At 41.9% G+C, this 21229-nt stretch overlaps 2 protein-coding genes across 2 annotated transcripts in view; both read right to left on the bottom strand.

Moving 5' to 3' along the window:
- Positions 1 to 21229, bottom strand: part of slc16a3b (solute carrier family 16 member 3b) — an 82974-nt gene that overhangs the window by 26537 nt on the left and 35208 nt on the right. The gene's annotated exons all lie outside the window — the stretch shown is intronic.
- Positions 735 to 20797, bottom strand: c1qtnf1 (C1q and TNF related 1). Its single transcript, XM_071924678.2, has 4 exons — positions 20783 to 20797; positions 4113 to 4252; positions 3332 to 3459; positions 735 to 1572 (listed from the first exon to the last, which is right to left on the bottom strand). Exons 2-4 carry the CDS (start codon positions 4250 to 4252, stop codon positions 1022 to 1024), a joined length of 819 nt encoding a protein of 272 aa, XP_071780779.1. The 5' UTR covers positions 20783 to 20797; the 3' UTR covers positions 735 to 1021.

The raw sequence follows: 21229 nt of genomic DNA, 5'->3' as shown, positions 1-21229 counted from the left end.
AGTTCCACTATTTTAACTGCATAGATTCAACTTGACGTTAGCATACCTGAAAATTCCAACTTCTTACTAGGAAAAATGCAATGGAACAGCCCTTCAAGTCGGAATTCCGAGAAAGAAACAGAATTTTCCGAGAGGCAGTTATCGGACGTCACGTCAATATGGTGGCAATATGGTACATGCTACACAGCATTAGTTTTAGCATGTTTATCATCCTCAAAATTATTTAAGTGCAATTGTCAGCACTGCATGGCCTTGAATCTGTCAAAACACCCATGTGGTAAATGATTAAACATATGAATTTGAAATGTAATGTTGCACTTACAGTTGCTAACATTCTATGCTAACTAGCCAGCTAATGTTGCCAAATATAATTGACATAGCGTTAGCTGTTGCGTGGGGAACAGTATTTTACATTGGGCAAATTTAATTTGGTGTATTTCTCTTATTCTTGTGGATAATTGGCCAAACGTAGACAACGTGTTGTCACCTCCAGATATTTCCAGCAGCTACAATGAGTTTGATAGCAGAAAATGTTTCAGCTGTTTTTCTAAAACATCAGCGGTAAACGTCAGGTTTTGGTGTCAGTCCCTCAGAATCAAAGAGCGAGGGCTTCTTTCTAGAGCCGCCATTTTGCACCAAGAGACGTTCAACAATCATACAGGGAGAATCCATCGTAGAAGAGGAGGGAGACCAATTTCTCCACCAACAGTAGCCTCAATAGATTACAACACGTCATCACAAAATAACTCCTGGAATGCATTGAACATCACAAATTGATGATATCAAACAGTGTAAGAGTATCTGATGGGAGATTTTTCCTTTAAGTAAAGTTACTGGGATTACAAATACTATTTGACCAAGATCAGGCGCATGTGTTGCAACAGTCTACTACACCATCGTCTACATGACATGATATTTCATACCAACATTGATCAGGTTACCACGCTGTACACTGAGGCACCTCTATGCCACTTTTCTGTCCGTACATCCACCTTCTTCACACATTGTCCCACCTCCCTACCTACAGCTCATTCTTGGGCTTGATCAGGTGTCCATTAAACGTGATGTAGGTGTCAAAGTCGTCGCTGAAGATGGCGTTCTCCCTCTCGCCTTTGAAGAGCCGGACCCACACCTGGTCGTCTCTCTCCAGCTCCAGCATCAGGCTCTGGCTCTGCATGATGGAGCGGTCGCTGGGCTGGGCGTACAGGATCACCACTTCGCGCTCATTGTGCATCACGTGCAGGTACGTCTCCTTCTGGTTCCACGTGTGCACGTTCAGGCTGAAGTAGTAGATGCCCGGCACGTAGCAGTAGAACTTGCCGGTGAACATGTTGAAGTGGCCGTAGAGGTTGACCAGCTCTGTGTCAAACACCAGGGTCTGGTAGTAGTCGTTGGAGTGCAGAGCCTTCTTGCGGCCCACGGAGAAGGCCGCGAAGTAGGACTTGCAGGGTTCGCCGGGGGGGCCCATGCTGCCCTTGGTGCCCTTAATGCCGGTCGCACCCTGGAGACCCATCTGGCCAGCCTTGCCTGACTTACCGTAGGGTCCTCGATCGCCGCTGTCACCCTTCTCACCTAAGAGATGCAGGAAGAGTCATGTTCAGGGATTTAAACTCAGTTTACCAACCTTTTAATTTGCAAAATAGAGTTTACCCAGCTTTTTAGGCTGACATGAATCTTTACAAGGTAAATTCATAGTGTACATCATCACTGCTCTAACTTCAGTCACAAGTAAGCCTCTGTTAGTCGACTTTGTGGCTGGTTTGGCAAGACCAATGGTGTGGTTGGGACCAATGTTGGGTACAACTTTTGTACCATTTCTCATCTAAGCAACTCAGTGTGAGAGGACGATGACTAATAATTAGAGGTGGGGACTCGAGTCACATGACTTGAACTCAAGTCAGACTCGAGTCACAGTTTGAATTGTTTGAGACTTGACTTGATGCATGAAGAGAAGACTTGAGACTTGACTTGGGTTCTCCTGACTTGGGACTTGACTTTGACTTGAAAAGGTTTCTAAAGTCTTGACTTGAGATCTTGTGTTTGTGTAAATGACTTAGATTGAAAGTGACGAGATTTGTTCCAGCAGACGACTGAATTTAAACTCTGTTTTCTGAATTTCTCTGGAATGATTGAATTTATTGAAGTTGAAACTGATTCTAGAAATCAAACTCATGATGCTCTTACCAAGTTTTTATCCTATTAAAACCATATTGCATTGAAAAGTCCTAGATATTTCGTTTTCTTTAAGATATTAAATTGATACTGGACTCTTGATTTGTTCTGACTTGACTTGACTTGGACTTGACTTGTACATTTGTACATTTAGACTTGGGACTTGACTTGAGACTTGTGCCTCAAGACTTGAGACTGACTTGGGACTCGAGCAAAGTTGACTTGACATGAGCTAATAATGATGAAAACAATTCAGAGGATGGTGGTTGGATCTAGTTTTACACTACTTGTTACTGGAAAAGTAATAGTAGTACTGTAACACTGGTTGCGACACAGCTACAATATGAATGCTATGGAAAGCCACATGCCTCAAATGATCCCCTTCATGTTTACCATCCAACCCAGACTTTCACAGCTGTTATTGGTTCTTCTATGAGTTATGAAAGCCTTCCAATCATCCTCACTCCCTAAGGAGCAGTAGAGAGCTGGAAGAATCTCCAAACCTCACCTCAAATGGCTTCAGATGGCCTCAGCCTGAACCTCACAGAGGAGCATGAATGTGTTTGTTTGTATGTGCATATGTGTGTGTGTGCGTGTGTGTGTGTGTGTGTGTGTTTCTGATATTTGCTTTTTATTAAAAATCCAATCTGGTCCAGTCAGTGTCGCCCCCCTCTGATATGATGGATATGATTGGATATGGTTTGTTTATGGTTTGTTTGGTTTTGTTTGTTTACATATTTATTGTATAATTGATCAATACACACTGGTTTCTTATGGGGAGACCTTAACCTGAACTGTTTCTAATGTGACATTTTGACCACACAAGTATGTATGAATATGTTTTTCTTCTTATTCTTATTATGATCCTGGGTTTCAGTGGAGAGTTTTAGTGTCCCATGATGGTATACATGCTATTTCAGAGGCTTTTCCACCCTGACAAGAATACAATTCTGGAGGAAACACTTAATACTTGAGATTTTTTGGAATAAAAATGGTTAAATTTAAAGATATTGACTATCGGCAGCTTCAATCCAAAAATACCAGTATCAGCTTTCGAAAAACCATATCAGTCCAACCCTACTGTATGTGTGTGTGTGTGTGTGTGTGTGTGTGTGTGTGTGTGTGTGTATGTGCTGTGTGTGCATGCACTTGACCTTACCTTTGAGTATAGTGATGTTGATCTGTGGTGCGACCTGGTACTGCGGGGGGTTGTGCTGGCTGGCATACTGAGGGGGAGGCTCCTCTCCTGGGTCGCAGCATCGTCGACACTCCCTCACCTCCCTGTGGCTGCACACACACACAACACACACATAAATGGTATTCACAACTATAATACCTGTAGAGGCGTATACCTGAACAAACTGCAGGCTTCTATCTTATTATTATTGAATTATAACTTCAATACTGCCATAAATGTCCATCTTAACAAGTCGTTCAGTAGTAAAAGATAATTTTCTGCCAATAGGTTGAATGTTCTTTTTTCCTTAAAAGACCCTATTCCATTATAATTTCCATCAGTTTGATACTACTTACTATGATGTATACTATGAATTTACATCATAACACAACAAATTTTCCAGTGTTAATAAGTGTTGATTGGAGAGTTGTTTGTCCACTCATAGAGCTGATATGGCTTTGGGGCGGCTGTTAAAGGAATAGTTCACCCAAAAATGAAATTGAATTGTTTGGAGAATTTTTTTGAATAAGTGTCATTTTTTGATACTAGTGTAGTGATCTCCCTTGGTTCTTCCCTTGGTTCAAGATATTGACACCAAAAAAACGTGAACTGCACTGGAAATGTGAAATGACCTCACCTCCTTGACATAATTTTTCACTAGTTTTAAGAAAAATAAGAATGACTTTTTGAATTGTGTCCCCTGCACCTCTAATAGATGGAACATCAAATGCATGGAGGAGGCTGGCTGGGTGAAAAGGGCTACCTGGCATCTCGATGGTATTCCCTGGGGTCAATCCGGTCCCGGTCGGGCTCCGGGTCTTGTCTCTGGTCGTAGGGGGTCCGGTAGGGTTCAGCTGGACAGGCCCATAGGAGCAGCAGGGCCCACACACAGGGCGCAGTCATCTAAAATGATCCAGAAACACAAGCTACTAAAACACAAGACAAGGGAAAAATGCTGTGTGTGTGTGTGTGTGTGTGTGTGTGTGTGTGTGTAATAAATGTAAAGAAAAACACTCAGTAGGCTCTACCATGTTGAAATTTTAGAAAACAACCCAAATCAGTTTGAGCAGAAGTAATACATCACATCGTTTTACTGCAGCCAATGCTGAATTACTGTAATTAGAACAGCATGATACATTTTCACATTCCTATACTGAATTGAAAGAATGCTCCCTATGATGATTGCACCGCAGCACTCTCACAGGGGGATGTGGTATATGCGGCCCACAATAACTTGGCCCAATATAATGTGTTTGTGGATTGCGAGCCCTGTAAATAGTTGTTTTCATCTTGGAGCAGTTATGTGACACATTTTATTTGGGCAGAAAATATCATTTCTCACAAGCTTCTAATTAGTATAAAAGTGTTCTAAAAGTTTAGACTCTCTGTTGAGGTTCCAAGCACACTAACCTTTCTGTCAAAGACTATGAATCACAATAAGGGGATAGTCGATATTGTATTTAAGGATGTGATCACACCTACAGTTGGTTTTCTTTGGTCTAAACCAGAATGGAAAAGTTGACTTTGTTGCATTTTTGTATTTGGCTCATTTAGGTTCACACTGCCCAATTACAAGCAAACTAGGGCTTGTAAACAAAAGACACATGGACCCACAAGTAGCAGCGAGGCAGAGTCTAAACAAATCTGATTCCAGTTCCTAAGCATGATGAACTTGTCTGCGCTCTTCAGTATTCATGTGTGTTATTTCAAGAAGTTGGAAAATGTGCTCCTCGGCACGTTAAGGAGGCATTTCACCTCATCTTGACTCCAAGTTTGCTCAGTTCATTTTGTTTTTTTTGAGTTTTGGGGTGTTTGCCCATAGTTGGTTGGATTATGTTCTCACTCCTAACAAACTTGTTAAAGGACTGAGACTCCGTTATTTGATGCCACCTGAGTTCAAATGTCATTGTTCTCACCTGACCAAACAAACCGAACTAAAGGAGGAAACGCTCCAGAGTTGAGATAAACCACTCAGAACATGCTGGGTGTGAACGCACCATAAAATAATCTGATTTAGATGTCTTGAGTATTCGGAGTTGAACATGTCCATAACATCTTGGACAAAAAGTAAAACATCTTTGCAGATTCCCTTTATCAGCGATTGCATTTGTTAATATTAACGGCTGACAAATTAGAGGTTACCAACTTCTTACTCAAGAATGCAGCTGATGGTACAAAAGCATGTTGAAGATGAGTGTCTATGTAACCTGTATATTTGAATATGTTGTTCACTTTGAATTGATATGGTTTTTCAGTTGACGCTGCCTCCTGTTGTTCCTGCCTGTTCACTTTAGGGAAGTGGCTGCCTGTACTCCAATTGTCTGGTTGGCATAGATCGCTAAATGAGAACACCAGTTTCATCTTTGTCTTTCCTTTATGTATTCTTTTACCATTGAGTTTTGTGTAAGCACCCAGAAGAAGGCAAGATGCCGAAATGCGTCAGAGCTAGTTTTTTAACCATGTTCAGTTTTTAGAACTTGCCAATGCAATAAAGGCATTTTAATTTTTTTCATTGGTTTCTCATGTCCTCCTGGCTAACATATATATCCTCTGCCAAAGAGCACCTTCTTGCTTGATACAGTTGGTAGTTTCAAGAAGCTCTCCAGTCCTATCTTCCTTTATTCTATGCTCCGCACTAGGATTGTGCTTTGAAGGAGAAGCTCCGCAGATACATATCTGCATTTTGGAAACTATTTTTGTCATACACCATGACGTCAACCAGCTTTTCCTACACTCAAGAAGATGGCCAGGGGATCATCAGTACAACCTCTCTGTTAAGAGGAAAGGACCTCCACGGACCCTCCTGAGACAGATATTGAAAACACCTTTCTAGACCTGAAGAACCTAATGATAAAAGACACATAACTGCATCTTTACAGTTACACTCTCAGATTACGGGAGAAGAGGCCTCATCCCGAGAGGACTGAGATTGAGAAGATTTCCTGCTAATGGGGGAAGAGACAAAACAGATCTGGAAAAATGGGAAGCTATCCTCAATAAATGTCCCTTTGACCCGATGCTGCTACTTATAGAGGAAGCTGAAGAAGAAGATCTGAAGAAAAGTATTGCCAGTAATCAAGAACATGCTAACCAAACTCAATTAGAGCTAAAGCTGAAAGAGGATATTCACCAGTACACTCTGAAACATAAAGGTTTCATAAAGGTAAAACAGGATTTCCCTTGCCTCTTTGATTATAAAGGAGTTGGATGTGCTATCTAAACATGGTGAAAGTATCAAAACACACGGTCACAAACTAAATCCTAGCCTAACCGAGCCTCTAAACAAGCTGTTTGGACTTCCGTAACTTTGTGGCGTCACAAAGGTTCGCTCATCATTTTTGTAAGAAATAATAGACTAACAAAGTGTTTTTTTCAAAGCGGTTGAGCGGTTGTCATTGTTTATTACCGGAGAGTTTTCCCTACCTGTAGCTGCCGGGCCGCAGTGTCTCACGTTTCACTCTTGAAACGGTTAGCCAATCAGAACAGAGGGTCGTTAATATTAATGAGCCTTAAAGACACAGCGACAGAAACAGCCTGTTCTTGGTAAGGCTCAGAGAGATGCTGGAAAATGAACATGTGAAAATGGATTGAGATTGTTTTTGGTATATGACACCACACACACAGCTTTGAATGGACCTCAAGACAGAAAATAAAACTCTGGAAAGTAGAGAATATGGGACCTTTAAACAAGAGAAGCTGCAAAAATTCAGAAGAGATGAGAAGGACTACAAGATGGGTAATGTCTATACCTGGAGAAAGCATGTTGAAGTCAGTTCTAGGGTTTACCTGATGGCATCATTTTGCAGATATATGGGGCCGATATTGTGTATTGTATGGTTGTCTATGGGAAGCCCTTAACCTGAACTGATTCTAATTACACATTTTGATCAGATTCCACACAAGTATGGATCAATTTGTACTATAATGAAGATTATCCTGGGTTTCAGTGGAGAGTTTTAGTGTCCCATGATGGTCTAAATGCTGTTTCAGAGGCTTTTGAGTACAATTCCTCCAAGTAGAACTTCATCCATTCAACCCCAGCTAAAATGGGGAATAAAACTGTTGCATATGCACAGAAATTGTTCAGCCCACTCAACATAATGACTTCCTGTGTAATTTGACAGACAGGAAGCCGGCTCTGTTTATCAAAGGAGCTGCCACTGTAATGAGGAGAGGTCTTCTGTTTCTGGACCACATGGCCCTGATCTGAAGCAGCTCATTAAAGCAGCGGAGACCAGATGATAATCCTCCCTTTCTTCTCCTTCTTTGTTTCTTACTTTCCCTCTTTCTTACTTTCTTTCCCCTCCACTTTCCCTCTTTTTGTCTTTAAAACAGCTCAGATTGTTTTGCTCTAGTTCAAACAGATGATAATCCTCCTTCCTTCCTTCCTTTACCCTTTTCTTTCTATCTGTTTCTTAATTTCTTCCTTTCCCTCTTACTTTTGCTCTCTCTTTTCTTTCTTTTGCTCTTTCACTCATTCCTTCCTTTTCTTTCTCTCTCCTCCTTGCTTCCTTCCTTCCTTTCTTCCTTCCTTTCCCTCTTCCTTCATTCCTTTTTTATTTCCTTTGCCCTCTTCCTTCCTTCCTTTTCTTTCTATCTCTTTCTTAATTTCTTCCTTTCTCTTGTACTTTTGTTCTTTCTTTCTCTCTCCTTGCTTCCTTCCTTCCTTTCCCTCTTTCTTCCTTCCTTCCTTCCTCTTTTCTTTTCCTCTTCCTTCCCCTCTTCCTTCCTTCCTGTCTTTTTCCCTCTTCCTTCCTTCATTCCTTCCTTCCTTTCCCCTTCCTTCATTCCTTCCTTCCTTTCCCTCTTCCTTCATTCCTTCCTTATTTCCTTTCCCTCTTCCTTCCTTCCTTCCTTCATTGTCTTTCTAAGTTCTAAGTGTAACATCTAATTCGGCGTACCCACCAGTACGCACAGGTGGTTTCTATGGTAATGGAGATCACTTCCTGAATTGTGCTGTAACTCTTGTTATGCTGCATTCCATTGTACTCAGAACTCTGAGGAAAAACGACTTCCGACACGGAAAAGTGCAACAGAACGGTCGTTCAAGTCGGAATTCCCAGTCGGAAAGATTCATTCTGCCCAAGTTCTCCGACATAAACACACCTGCCGTCACAGCAACAATTTGTATGCTACTTAATAAAACTTGATTTTACTTGATATGTAGCCTAGTTTTTGGGTTATGAAAACATGTTGCAACAACTTTGCAGTTTCCATTTGTAACCTAATTCAGTTGACTTGTGCTTCGTTACTGGATAGAAGTCTTTGCTGTACAAACTAGTCTGCTACCGTCAGATAGCTAACGTTAACATTAGTGGGCAAAGGCTGTTGCGTCCATGTTTCCCGAGCAGATGCACTGGAATGCATTTAGATCGGAAGTCAGTAATTCCAACTCAGAACTATCGACTTCCGACTTCCAATGGAATGCACCATTAGCACCACCGTTGTTCGTTGATGACATCATAAAAACGTCAGAGGAAAACCATGGAAGAAGCTACATTCCTCTGTTTAGAATCAATTCCAGTAGGACAATGTTTACCCCTGACGATACTGAAGTTATGGTATCATCATCATTCTTTCTTTCTTTCTTTTGTTCTCCCTTGTTCTTTCCCTCTTTTTTCCATCTCTTTCCATCTTTCTTTCCCCTTTCTTTCTTTCTTTCTTTCTTTCTTTCTTTCTTTCTTTCTTTCTTTCTTTCCTGCTTACTTGCTTTCTCCCATTCTTTTTTCTCCCCTTCTTTCCTCCTTTCTTTACCCTGTTCTTTCTTTCTTTCTCTCCTCTTCCTCTTCAATATTTCTTTCTTTTTTCCTCTCCCCCCCTTTCCTCCTTTCTTTTATTCCATTCTTTCTTTCCTCTTTCTTTCCTCCTTTCTTTTTCCCCTTCTTGCTGCCTTTCTGCCCTTGGTTCCTTCCTTCCTTTCTACCTTCCTTTGAGTTTCCCTCTTTCCTTCTACCTTTCTTACCGCTTTCTCTCTCCACTGCCATCACCTGGTCCTTTCTTTTTCTCCTTGTTTCTTTCTTTTCCCTTCTTTCTTGCTTCCTCCTTTTGTCTTCCCCTTCTTTCTCTGCTTCTTTCTTCCTTTCTTTCCCCCTTATCTCCACCTTTGTTTCTTTCCTTCCCCCTCTCTCTCTCTCTCTCTCGCTCTCTCCAGTCATCCTCTGGGTAATAGCTGGTGCATGTTAACCATCATTACCCACGGCTCATCATGGCCTCTGCTTGAGTTTTTTCTTTCTTTTCTATCTTTCTATTCTTCAGCAGCATCTCCAGCAGGGGAAATGGCTTTTCCCTTTGAAGTCTGAAGAGCTTCACTGGGTGAAAAACAAGTCATTCAGCTTCCATTAAAGAAAGAAAGGCCTTGGTTTGTGGAGAGGTAGTAGTAAATTCTCCATCCACTGACATATATGGAAAAAACAAACTGGAAAAAAATCTACAATGTGAACCAATAGAGTGACACAGAGAAGCAGATCAACCATTAAAGGGAAGGTTCAGTGATTTTAGAGGCATATCCTATTTTATCACTAACATCATTCAAAACATTTTTACATCAGAGTTTTTGTCTCTGAGAAATCAGCACCAGCCTCCTGTTAGCATTTGTTAGCAATGCTAGTGCAAGTCAGTAGGGTATGAAACCATTGCTTTCAAAATCCCATTTGCAAGTTCTATTACATATTCTTACTATTACTACAGCTATGGAAGTATATGGAGCTATAGAAAGTGATTTTAAGAGGTTTGGTTTCATACCCCATTGACTTGTGCTAGCAATGCTAACAAATGATAATAGGAGGCGGTTGCTGACTTTACAGAAACGCAAGTGCTAATGTAAAAACTTTCGGCTCATTCTAAGAGGGAGCTTGATTAGTGATTAATAGGGTTGGCTTATAAAATCGCTGAACCTTCCCTTTAAAACTTGAATTTTAACATGTTAACCAACATAACAAGTTTAAAATATAAACTGTTAAAGTGACAACTTGTTCAAGTAAGTTGGATGGGTAAGAGAAATGAGAGAGAATCAAAGGTAATACATGGTTTATATAGCTTGTGCGTGTGAGTATACAGTATATGTGTATATACTGTTCTACTTGCCACATTAAATACTTTTGCAGTTTTTGTGTCTGATTCTGAAACTGAGCTGGAAAACCTCCAGTCATCCAAATGTTACACCAGACTTTCTCTGTTTTATCTTTGTTTTGGTCGGACCGTCGTCTCTGTGTTCACCGCTCGTTTTCCAAAACAAACGTAGGACGCCTCTGATTGGCTGACGAATCCATCCATCCAGAAAAAGTTCAACTGGGTTGAACTTTCTGTCTGTCAAAACAAATGGAAATCTGACAGACGGAGCGTCATCTGTCCTGTCCAGACAGCTCTCATTGAAAATTAATTGAAATGAACGGAGACGCTCATATCGTCGCTCTCTAACTGATTTTCATGGTTTAACTTCACTTGAGGATTCCATACTCCTCTATGGATTGAGAAAATCCTACAACACTTGGGCTGATGAAACCTTTTCAAAACTACTGACAACTGAAGACACCACCCGCCCCCCCCCCCCCCCCCCCCAACAACAGCGATATAAAAGTGGTGATTGTCAAACCACTTTTAAAGCTGACACATGCTGCTAATTGGCGTTCTGCTTAACATGACCGGCATGTGCGTCGCTGCCTTTGTAGCTGTGATTTAGTCACTTCAAAGTTCAGGTTCCGTGTTATTTTGTCCACCCCCGTGTATGTGTGTGTGGACAGCGGCCCTGTGTGTATAAAGCAGAGATTAGGATCAGAGGTCGGATCGGAGTGTGTGCGTGAGATTAACCAGGGATTAAAGTTTCCGGCGTGAACCCAGAAGCCTTTGAACTTCGCCTCTTACTACATGAAGAGATAGAGTCGCATCCAGATGGGTACTGCCCCGCAAACACACACACACACACACACACACACACACACACACACACACACACACACACACACACACACACCAGCTCTAATCTGTAGATGGGATAACAGGCGAAGTCAATGAAGTCAAGCATTTTTGGCTTTGAAGACAGCGTGCCTGCCCAATGTTCAACCAACAAAGACTCTGCCTTTATTCCACCTTTCAAACTTAATCCTTCAGTTGACGTGTTGTCTTGTCCCTCGTGACCAAACTGGAGCCTAGTTGTTAGATAAAGGATTATTTTCGAAGATATATGTGTGTGTTAGGTGTGTCTTGACTTGGGTTCTGGTGACTTGGGACTTGACTTGTACTTTGATGACTTGAAAAGGTTTCTAAAGTCTCGACAAAAGATCTTGTGTTCGTGTATATGACTTAGATTGATGAGATTTGTTCCAGCAGACGACTGAATTTAAATTCTGTTTTCTGAATTTCTCTGGAATGATTGAATTTATTGAAGTTGAAATTGATTATAGAAATCAAACTCATGATGCTCTTACCAAGTTTTTATCCTATTAAAACCATATTGCATTGAAAAGTCCTAGATATTTAGTTTTCTTTAAGATATTAAATTGATACTGGACTCTTGATTTGTTCTGACTTGACTTGCTGTTCTACATTTAGACTTGAGACTTCACATTAATGACATGGACTTGACTTGGACTTGACTTGGTAATCTACATTTAGACTTGGGACTTGACTTGAGACTGACTTGGGACTCGAGCAAAGTTGACTTGGTCACACCTTGTATACACAATGCCAAACATTGTCTTCCCAGTAAAGCGTTCTCCAAACAGTCTGCAGTACCTTCCAGATGTGTTTGCTAGCAGGTTTTAAACTGTTTGTTCCTTATATAATTTGAAACGTCCCATTTTCTTCCCCATCATGTGAAAAAAACAAGAGACCATGGATGTTTACCGACACGGCAAAACATGCCTTATCTTTTTTTCCCCCCAAAATTGTCATGTCCTTTTGGAGTTCTTCCTATTTTGTTTGAGCATGTTTACGATCCCACCTCAGATACGCGTCCATTGACTCTTTCTATACTTCCTGCGGACCTCAAGACCAGAGGTTAGTTTACGCTACGGTTAATCACGTGTGAACACACTGAAAAGCACATGTATGCACATACACACACACACACAAACTAGAATAACTAACAGTGTAGTCCATCATTGCCTCACTAAAATGGTACACAAAAGAGAACAAACACTTGAAAAGAGGAACTTCAGTTGTATACATTGGCCTCCAGTCAGTGGTCATCATAGGGCAAACAGCCACCAGTGTAAACACAAATCAATTATATTTTCAGAAAAGCATTAATTTATGGGGTTTTTTCTCCTTAAAGATGCACTAGGCAACGATTTTTATATTAAAATCCAGCCTTATCCAACCCTATCTTCAAATAACTTACATCAGTTTAATAGGGTGATATATATTATGAATAAACATCAGAAAGATTTATGTAATTCTAAAAAGGTGGTAAACCCTATTCCACATATAAAAAGGAGGGTAGACTGACATTAACTGGATTCACCATCCACTGGTTCTATATTAAGCAACAAAAATAAACTGTTGCTGTCAGTTTGATTTTGTGGTTTGTCTGTCTACTTCAATGTGCTATTATTCTAACTGTGAGTGGTACAGTGTGGGCTGCTGTGTATTTTGTTGTGTAGCTCTCAGTATCTGCAGTACTTTGTTTCTGTGAATTTTCACAGCTTCCACTGAAGCACACAACGCAAAACACACAAAAGCATATGCACACATACATAAACGTGCTTTTACACCCATCCAAATCCCCTGCAGTTTACTGTACAAGGTTATTATAAACTAAAACTAAGAGGAAAACTAGGTGTTAAAAAACCCTGTCGTTAAATGAAATAAAAATAAAAACTAAACTTTGTGATAAAACTAAAACTGAACTAAAACTACCTTGGATGTGTTGAAAAATGAATGTACATACATTTTGAAAAGAATTCTTGATTTATTGATTGTATTACATAATACCTGTTGCGAATATTATTTACCCTTGAAAATACCCCCTCAACCAAAAATACTAAAGTAGTTTCAGACTGAAACTATATAAAAACCAAACAAAAACTAAACATTTGTACTAAAACTAAACTAAAGCTACAAATCCCACGCTGAAAAATAACAACAGCTAAACTGAAATTGCAGTAAAAAAAATTGAAAACCATATTGAAATAAAAGTTAATGAAAAACAGAAAACTGTAATAACCCTGAGGTTTATTTGAACTGCAGCACTACGTCATTCTTGACAAAAAACAGTTTAGGGAACAGAAGGAAATGGTCCCTGGCCCTGCTGTAAACCTGTTGCATAATCTTGTGTGTGTGTGTGCATGTGTGTGTGTGTGTGTGTGTGTGTGTAACTTCTCTCCCTGCAGTCTGAGGAACCAGCACACTGTTTCTGTGGCTGTAAGTGAGCACGCATAGATGTTTTTCATGATTATGTGCGTGTCTGCATTTGTGTGTGTATTTACATGTGTGTGTGTGTGTGTGTGCTTGTGTTATCCTCCAGGGAATGTGGTGCACCAGCAGTCGCCCACACATCCAGTGCTTCTTCCGGTGCTAAAACATGTGAGGAGGTGGTATCAGATAGCAGGTCAGAGTCGGGGCCTGAGACAACAAAGCCTGGGAGTCGGCCTTGACGGACCGGTTCTCATGTCCTCTCCTCAAACCACGGCCATTATACAACCAGCAGCTGGAGCAGAGGTTGGCCTTTACTCTCACAGGACACAATCAATCAGACCTTGATTTTGCCATGTCTATCTGGACAGTAAGTGGAGTCGGGTAGGAGAGAGTAGCAGAACTTGAATGGATAGAGCGGTGTTTTCCATTCAAATCAATGTTCCTGGATGGTTGGAGCGGCAGACATTTTTCTGGGAACCGTTGGGCTAGTTTCTGTATAAACCGACTTACGGCAAGTCGCTGAGGTGAGAGGTTTTGCAGCAAGAACCAAAGCAGTGTCAAACCGGCATTGCAGCTGAATTAAGTTGTCACTCATGCCTCCACTAGGTGGAGCTCTTTTAGGTAAAAAGTTTGGACACCTGTGCACAGTTAGTAGAAGTGGTTATAGTTGAGTTAATCTGTTTCAAACGATGTCCATTAGCTGTTTGAAGTTAGCAAATGCTAACTTTTCTTCTCCACTAAAGGTAGGCTAATCTACGTTAGTTTATAGCATTTAAGGGGCTGATTTTGACGAGAGGAGCTAGCGAGAGAAGCACAATCTTTGATAAAGCTACGTTAGCCTCGGTGCAAACAGCATCTTTCAGTGGAGTTTTGACAGTTTGCTGTGTAACAGACTCATCTACACAGTTCTCAAGCAAGTGTGGCAAATTTTACGGCCTTAATGCCTAAACTTGCGTTGTCACCATCACTAACCTTTAAAATTCCATAGTCGCCATTTTATGCAGAATTAGCCAAATTAAACAGTGGAAGGACCTATCCATTCAAGTTCTGTGGTCGATTCATCCCACGTCTTAAATATGCAATCAGAAGACAATAGGAGAAAAGTGGGACAAAAGTGGAGATACATTCTGACTAGGGTTATACTGGTGTTGGTTGTTGAAAGACGATATCGGTATTTTGGATTGAAGCTGCTGTTAGACCGTATTTGTGCCAATATTCAGTATCTTTAAATTTGATTGTTTTCATGCCAATAAATCCAAAGTGTCTGAAAAGCCCCTGAAACAGCATTTAGACCATCATGGGAGACTAAAACTCTCCATTGAAACTCATACTAATGAAATAGTTTTAGGTGGACTAGCAGCTCCTGAAGACAGAGTGAGGCAGGTTTCACTGCAGGTTTTACAGACTGTTGAGTAAAATCCTCCCACACCATACCGAATGATTTCTCTGGAAGAACCCCCATTATATTGTTGATGGACGGCATTGACTGGGTAATATCTGATTTTTGAATGAAAGGCTGATATCACCAAACCAATGTATCAGTCTAACCCTACTGATACGCAGCCTGAGACCTTGAGTCCAGCTGCCTGTGTTTGTCATTGAGATAAAGCTCCTGCCAGCCCAGCCTCAGAAACCAAAGCTGGCCTGAATTCCCGCCAAATCCCACTTTTCTTAGCAATACAGATGGGGTTTTTGTTTTGACTTCCCCACACACTTTTAGATGTGGACTAGTCCCAAAACCAATATTCCAGTGGCTCTCAATCCTTATTGCTCCGAGATCCACCTAAGGCAATTTGCATCTTCCTTCAGCTCCCTAGATAGTTTCGAAAACCAAGGTTGCTCTCTTTGGTCCTGCATCAAAGCCACAATAGAAGAAATCTGAACCGACAGAGCCCGATACAGAAATAAGTGTTCAATTCCATGGATTGAAATGGCTAGACCAACACTGATGACTATACATTCACTGCAAAGCTCAGAAGCAGCTGGCTTTGAACCAGAGAGTCTCTGTGGTCCAGCCCACCTAATGAAACCCAATAGCATCGCACAGCGGTGGACCCGCATCGCCCAATAAAAGATCTGCTCTCCCGCTGCTTCAAGAGCGCATGCTGAGACTTGACTAGCATGGAAACTTGTGTGTGGGTGTGTGTATGCATGTGTGCAGTCATGCATGTATACTTGGGTACCTGCATGCCTACACGTGCTAAAGTGTGTCTCTGCTTATGCATCAAACACATATTTCTGTATATGTGTGTGTGTGACCATAGGAGCCACTGAGCTTAGGGCACTCTCTAAAACAATGCCAGGTGTCATGGTGAAGATCTGCGAGGCTCCAACCCCACATTTGTCTTAGCTGTGTGTGTGTGTGTGTGTGTGTGTGTGTGTGTGTGTGTGTGTGTGTCTATGTGTGTGTGTTTGTGCTCATGCCCTTCATCCAGGCCAGACGTCCCACTTCACGCCCCAGTTCCTCCCACTGGTTAACAGGCCTGTGGGTCACTGGGTTCTGCTGCAGCCCAGTACACATGTCTGCTGGAAACAGGGCCTTTACTCTATATTCCAGTGGTTTAACACACTTCAAAATAACACAGATACCGTATTTCCTCTAATATTGGCCCGGGCCTTTATTTACCTCAACTGCAGAGGGTCTTTATTGGAAGCAGGCTTATATTAGAGACAGGCCTTTATTTCTAATTCCCTCTGTTTGGTAAGTATATTTGCTTATATTTTAGTACGAAGCCTCCTTGTTTTCTGATCTGCTTCTGTTGGGGTACGTTAGGTAGACGTTTTTTTGTTACTGCAACGCATTACGATAATTACGTTAATCGACGACGGCATGCTCCAGAGACTTCCGCCGGCCGAGCCATCTTGTGGCACTTGTACGTTACTGCAAACTACAGTTACAAACAGGCACCAGGAGTTTACCGGTATCCACCGTTGTTTGCATGTAAGCTGAAGCTAACTGAAGCTAACTGAACCTGGGCGCCGATGTGTTCCCGGTGATCCGGCCGAGATTTCGGCGGGGGTCCGGGGCTTGGATCGGGAGGATCAATGCGGGCCGTGGGCGCGGTGGAGAGGACAGCGGCGGAGAGAGGAGACGGACATGGTCCAGCCATATACTAGGTTTTGACCTAGTCTTGTTTCCTTTGTTTTTTCCCCCGGCCTGTATTTGAGGCCGGCCTTTATTTGTTCGTGTCGACCACGGCCCTGGCCATTATCAGAGACCCGGCTTTTAATTGACTACAGGCCACTATTAGAGGAAATACGGTATCAAACAAACAAGCACGTGATTGGTGATAAGCAGCTTTTCTAGCCATCTCGACCTGTTTTGATGCAATTTAGGAATGGGACCATAAGTAGCCAATCCCAAAGAGCTTCTCTACTTAACACTGCCCATGATTCCTTACAAACATCAAATACAAGGAATAAAGATAACTCTGTCATGAAAGCATGCATATAAACACAGCAAACTAAGTATTGAAAGCCGTTCTACAATCAATTGATAAACATTACCATCTTAATACACTGTGACAGTGATTCCGCTGTGTATACTTGCATATCCATCTACTGTCTAGCACTACGCAGTGCTATCTCACTCATAGTGTTTAAAGAATAAGTTTGGCGATTTTGGACCTATATATAATTTGTCTCTTACATACCTGTAGTACCTAGGTCCAAAATCACCGAACTTATCCTTTAATGCCCAAGTGGCCAATCAGCGCCATCTGTAGGCCACCACAGGCTCAAGCACATGAGATTAATCCAACAGCGTCATCCGCCTAAAGCTTACCAGTCAGTTCAGACATGCATAGTTCAACATCAACTTCAACAGCTCTTCAAATTCTTGTTATAACAAACCAAGATCTAGATATATAAAAAACGTTGCACACTTTCTGAAGATGTTATTATTCAGCAATTTATTACCTTAACAGCTTTGACTACATACAGAGGGAGATTTTATTACATTTTCTGCAGCTATTACATTATAAATTCCTCCAAGCCTAAAGGCGATATTCATTCAGGTAACTCATTTGGAAGTTAAGTAAGTCAGGTAATAACTTGTCTGTTGCAGATGTATCCATGAGAAAAAGTGTCCCTCCTTAAACACAAATATGCGACGGCAGGCGGGACAAAAGGCAGGGCTGAACGTATGGAGGGAACCTGAATGCAACAAGAGTCTGTATAGGGTTTACTTAGCGAGTGTTCAATAATATATACCAGTGCCAACAAGCCTCTCTTTTGTTTTGGTCAGACAAAACATAGGAAGGTTGAAGATATTGGCCATATGTACATGTAGGGAGAATTCAGTTCTTAACCTGGTTTTGGGTTGACACATGTATCATTCTTTCTTTAGTATCTGTTTGCAGAGTGGAAAAGTACTGAATCCTTATGCAACTTGTTTACCTTTTTGGAAAGAAGACACACACCTCTCCTTGAATTATTGATTACTTGCTTTATTAATCAGTTTATACTAAATTCTTCAACAACTGGCTTACTCCCATATTAAACAAATTGGAAACACCCTACCGCCTTCACCATCTGCGTAAACTACATTTTTAAGTCAACAAAAAACATGGCAGTAAGTAATATCTACTATTATTATAGGGATCATCATTTTCATCATCATCATCATCTTTTCCTTGTATTAAAAGTAACCTATTGAGGTGGACGGGACACCACAGGTGGACAGGAATATTCTGTTAAAGGTAAAATCCACCCTCGGATACTTATTATTACAAGTTCCAGCAGTTATTTTTTAAGTGTTATAATTAACTTTTTTGGTGTATCCACTTTCCCTCCACCTGCCGCGTCTACATCTGCTGATTTCCTACATTTCCCAGAATGCCTTTTGACAACCCCCAGAGAAGGGGCGTAAACTCGTTGCATTCAGCTGTGGATTACACATGTAGGTGGAGAGAGCGATAGCGATAGTGGAGCAAGAGATTTCCATTCGATAAAAAGTGACCGTCACCCCTTACTCAAAACACAACATGTCTTGTGGCTGCATTGCATTCTGGTCTATTGAGGCTATACTGTCGGTGGAGAAATTAGTCTCTCTCCTCTTCTACGATGGATTTCTCCCTGTATGATTGTTGAACGTCTCTTGGTGCAAAATGGCGGCTCTAGAAAGAAGCCCTCGCTCTTTGATTCTGAGGGACTGACACCAAAACCTGACGTTTACCGCTGATGTTTTAGATCCTGAAACATTTTCTGATATCAGCTGCACTGGAAATATCTGGACGTGACGTCAAGTTGTCTATATGTGGCCAGTTATCCACAGGAATAAGAAAAACACACCACCAAACAACAACATGGGCCCAGAAATGAAAGCTACATTGCCGATAGCTGTTTTTGTTTTCGGGTGGATTTCTCCTTTAACGCTCCTCCATGTACTAGAGGTTGCTCTTTATCTGAGGAGCTGTCTCTAAGGTGGCACCGGTCCAAAAAACTCAGCCGCCACTTGTCTGTGATGCTGTTAAACGGTGTCACCTGAGGAGCTAGTCATCACCTACAGTCACATTAATCTCTCTCACACACACACAGACGCAGTTTTGCACCTGTTGCCTGAGGCCAGCCAATTACACAAATGTCCATTAATACTGCATGAGGGCAAGAGGTAAAAACAACTTACAGTAGAAGGTCCAGGTCGTAAAGTAAAGACCCAAGACCCAGACGTGGAAACCATAACATAACAGCATGGCTATGTTACGTAATTATTAGTCAAGTTTGAATTTGTTCCACCGGTAATGTAACCGTCAGTTGCAGCTCCAATCTTCTCTCTCTCTCTCTCTCTCTCTCTCCCTCTATCTCTCTCTCTCTCTCTCTGTCTCTTTCTCTCATGCCAGAGCCCAAACAGGATACCTTAGTCGGATCTCAGTTGGGTTTTGTGATGGCATGCCCAAAGAATTCCTCTCCTGGATTTCTCTTCTCTTTCTCAGAGACGCTCCTCCCATTCTGCCACTCCAAATAGATGATCAAAATATCATTATTCAAGTGTCTATTCAAGTATCTCCTCTACTACAGCATAGACAGTTCTAAAGTTCAACAATAAATCAACGAAAATAAAATATTTGAGGTAGACTATACGTCTTCTTCTTATCAACACTATGCAAACTAAAGGCTCAGGATGAAGGGAAACTAGATTAAGGTTCAAATGAAAAACAAAGTTACTCTATGTCTTCCACCTGGAGGGAAAATAAAACTGGAACTACAACTCTTTAGACATTGCTTGTTGATGTATAGTTTGATTGGACCATTTTATGCAAAAAAGTGCAATGATTGGCCAGATGTAGAATCACAAGCACTCTGTTGTTTTGGCCTTTTCAGCCAGAAATTTTGCGCTAATTTCGCAAAATTGCCCACAAGTATAACTGGGATTGGGTTGAGATTGCGAGAATTGTTGCGATGTCAAAATCCCAAATTCCTGGAGGGACTGATTTGGGGTCCCTGACATTCTGGTACTGGTGAACAGGTACAAGGGGTGAGGTGAGGTAAAGCCATGCTGTCATCCCACAAAGCAAAAACACTCATTATCTACCGGCTCCACAACAACAGCAAATAAAAAGCTGATGACACGCGTCCCGTAACGCCTGTTGTCAGGCAGAATGGAATGATCGGCTCTCAGTGAGGAGCGGTGGCCAGCTGTTAGAACTTCGCCGCTTGGTTCTGCTTGCTGCTGTATCAAAACCGTCCGCCGCTTCGCCAAAAGCGGTCAGGTGCTTTGGGTCGTGTTGTCTCTCAAAGCAATCGTCCCGCGGAGGGGAAGCCGAGGGCATTCGGGGTCTCACATCTGGGAATGTTTTTTGTCCCAGAGCTGCAGAAGCTGTGTGTGCATGAGCCTGAGTGGAAATTAGTGCATGTGAATCTCAATATTTGTGTGTGTGTGTGTGTGTGTGTGTGTATGAATGCCAGACGCTTATGAATGCCAGTGAACAGCAGCAGCAAGAAGAACCTGGTAGCACAACATGACTGGATCCCGTCTCATTCAGTAGCCTCAATATATTTACAGTCATATATACACAAACCAGCACTGATGTTTGTCTCTTTGCCCTACAAGAGGCACTTTGCAAACAAGAGGACGCTTACTTTTTACTGTTATCGGTCCAGTCTTTCCCCTCTGGCAAGTGGAAACGTCCGGGCGGCTGGGTTGATTCTTTCACTTTCTCTGATGGAGATTTTCCAGTCCTTGCTCTTTTTTGTTTTTGTCGTCCTGCTCTCTCCCTCCTCAGGTCATTCTCCTCCTTCTCCTCGAGCCCAGAGCATACAACAGTGTCTGCCGGGGGGTGTGTGGGGGGGTGGGGGGGAGAGTCCTGCTCCTCCAAACAAGTGGAGGGAGTGGAGAGGGGGAGGAGGAAAAGGGAGGAGAGAGGGAGAGAGAGTTGGAGAGAGAGAGAAGCAAGGTTGAATGGTTGCAAGGAGGGAGGAGGAGCCGGCAGCGCAAGCCCACAGGGATAAAAGGAGAAAAATAACAAAAAAGACAGAGAAGGAACAGATGAGTGGTGTGTGTGTGAGGGAGGGAGAGAGAGAGAGAGA

This window comes from Centroberyx gerrardi, chromosome 20, assembly GCF_048128805.1.
Source record: "Centroberyx gerrardi isolate f3 chromosome 20, fCenGer3.hap1.cur.20231027, whole genome shotgun sequence".
In the NCBI taxonomy this organism is placed as follows: domain Eukaryota; kingdom Metazoa; phylum Chordata; class Actinopteri; order Beryciformes; family Berycidae; genus Centroberyx; species Centroberyx gerrardi.
The sequence above is the reverse complement of the archived record's forward strand: the minus strand, read 5'-3'. Positions and strand labels throughout refer to the sequence as shown.

Excerpts from the sequence above, each read along its gene's own strand:
- c1qtnf1 (XM_071924678.2), bottom strand. The coding sequence starts at position 4,252 with ATGACTGCGCCCTGTGTGTGGGCCCTGCTGCTCCTATGGGCCTGTCCA. Across the intron at positions 3,460-4,112 it reads GAATACCATCGAGATGCCAG|CCACAGGGAGGTGAGGGAGT; the intron begins GTAGCCCTTTTC and ends GTGTGTGTGCAG. Across the intron at positions 1,573-3,331 it reads CAACATCACTATACTCAAAG|GTGAGAAGGGTGACAGCGGC; the intron begins GTAAGGTCAAGT and ends TGCATCTCTTAG.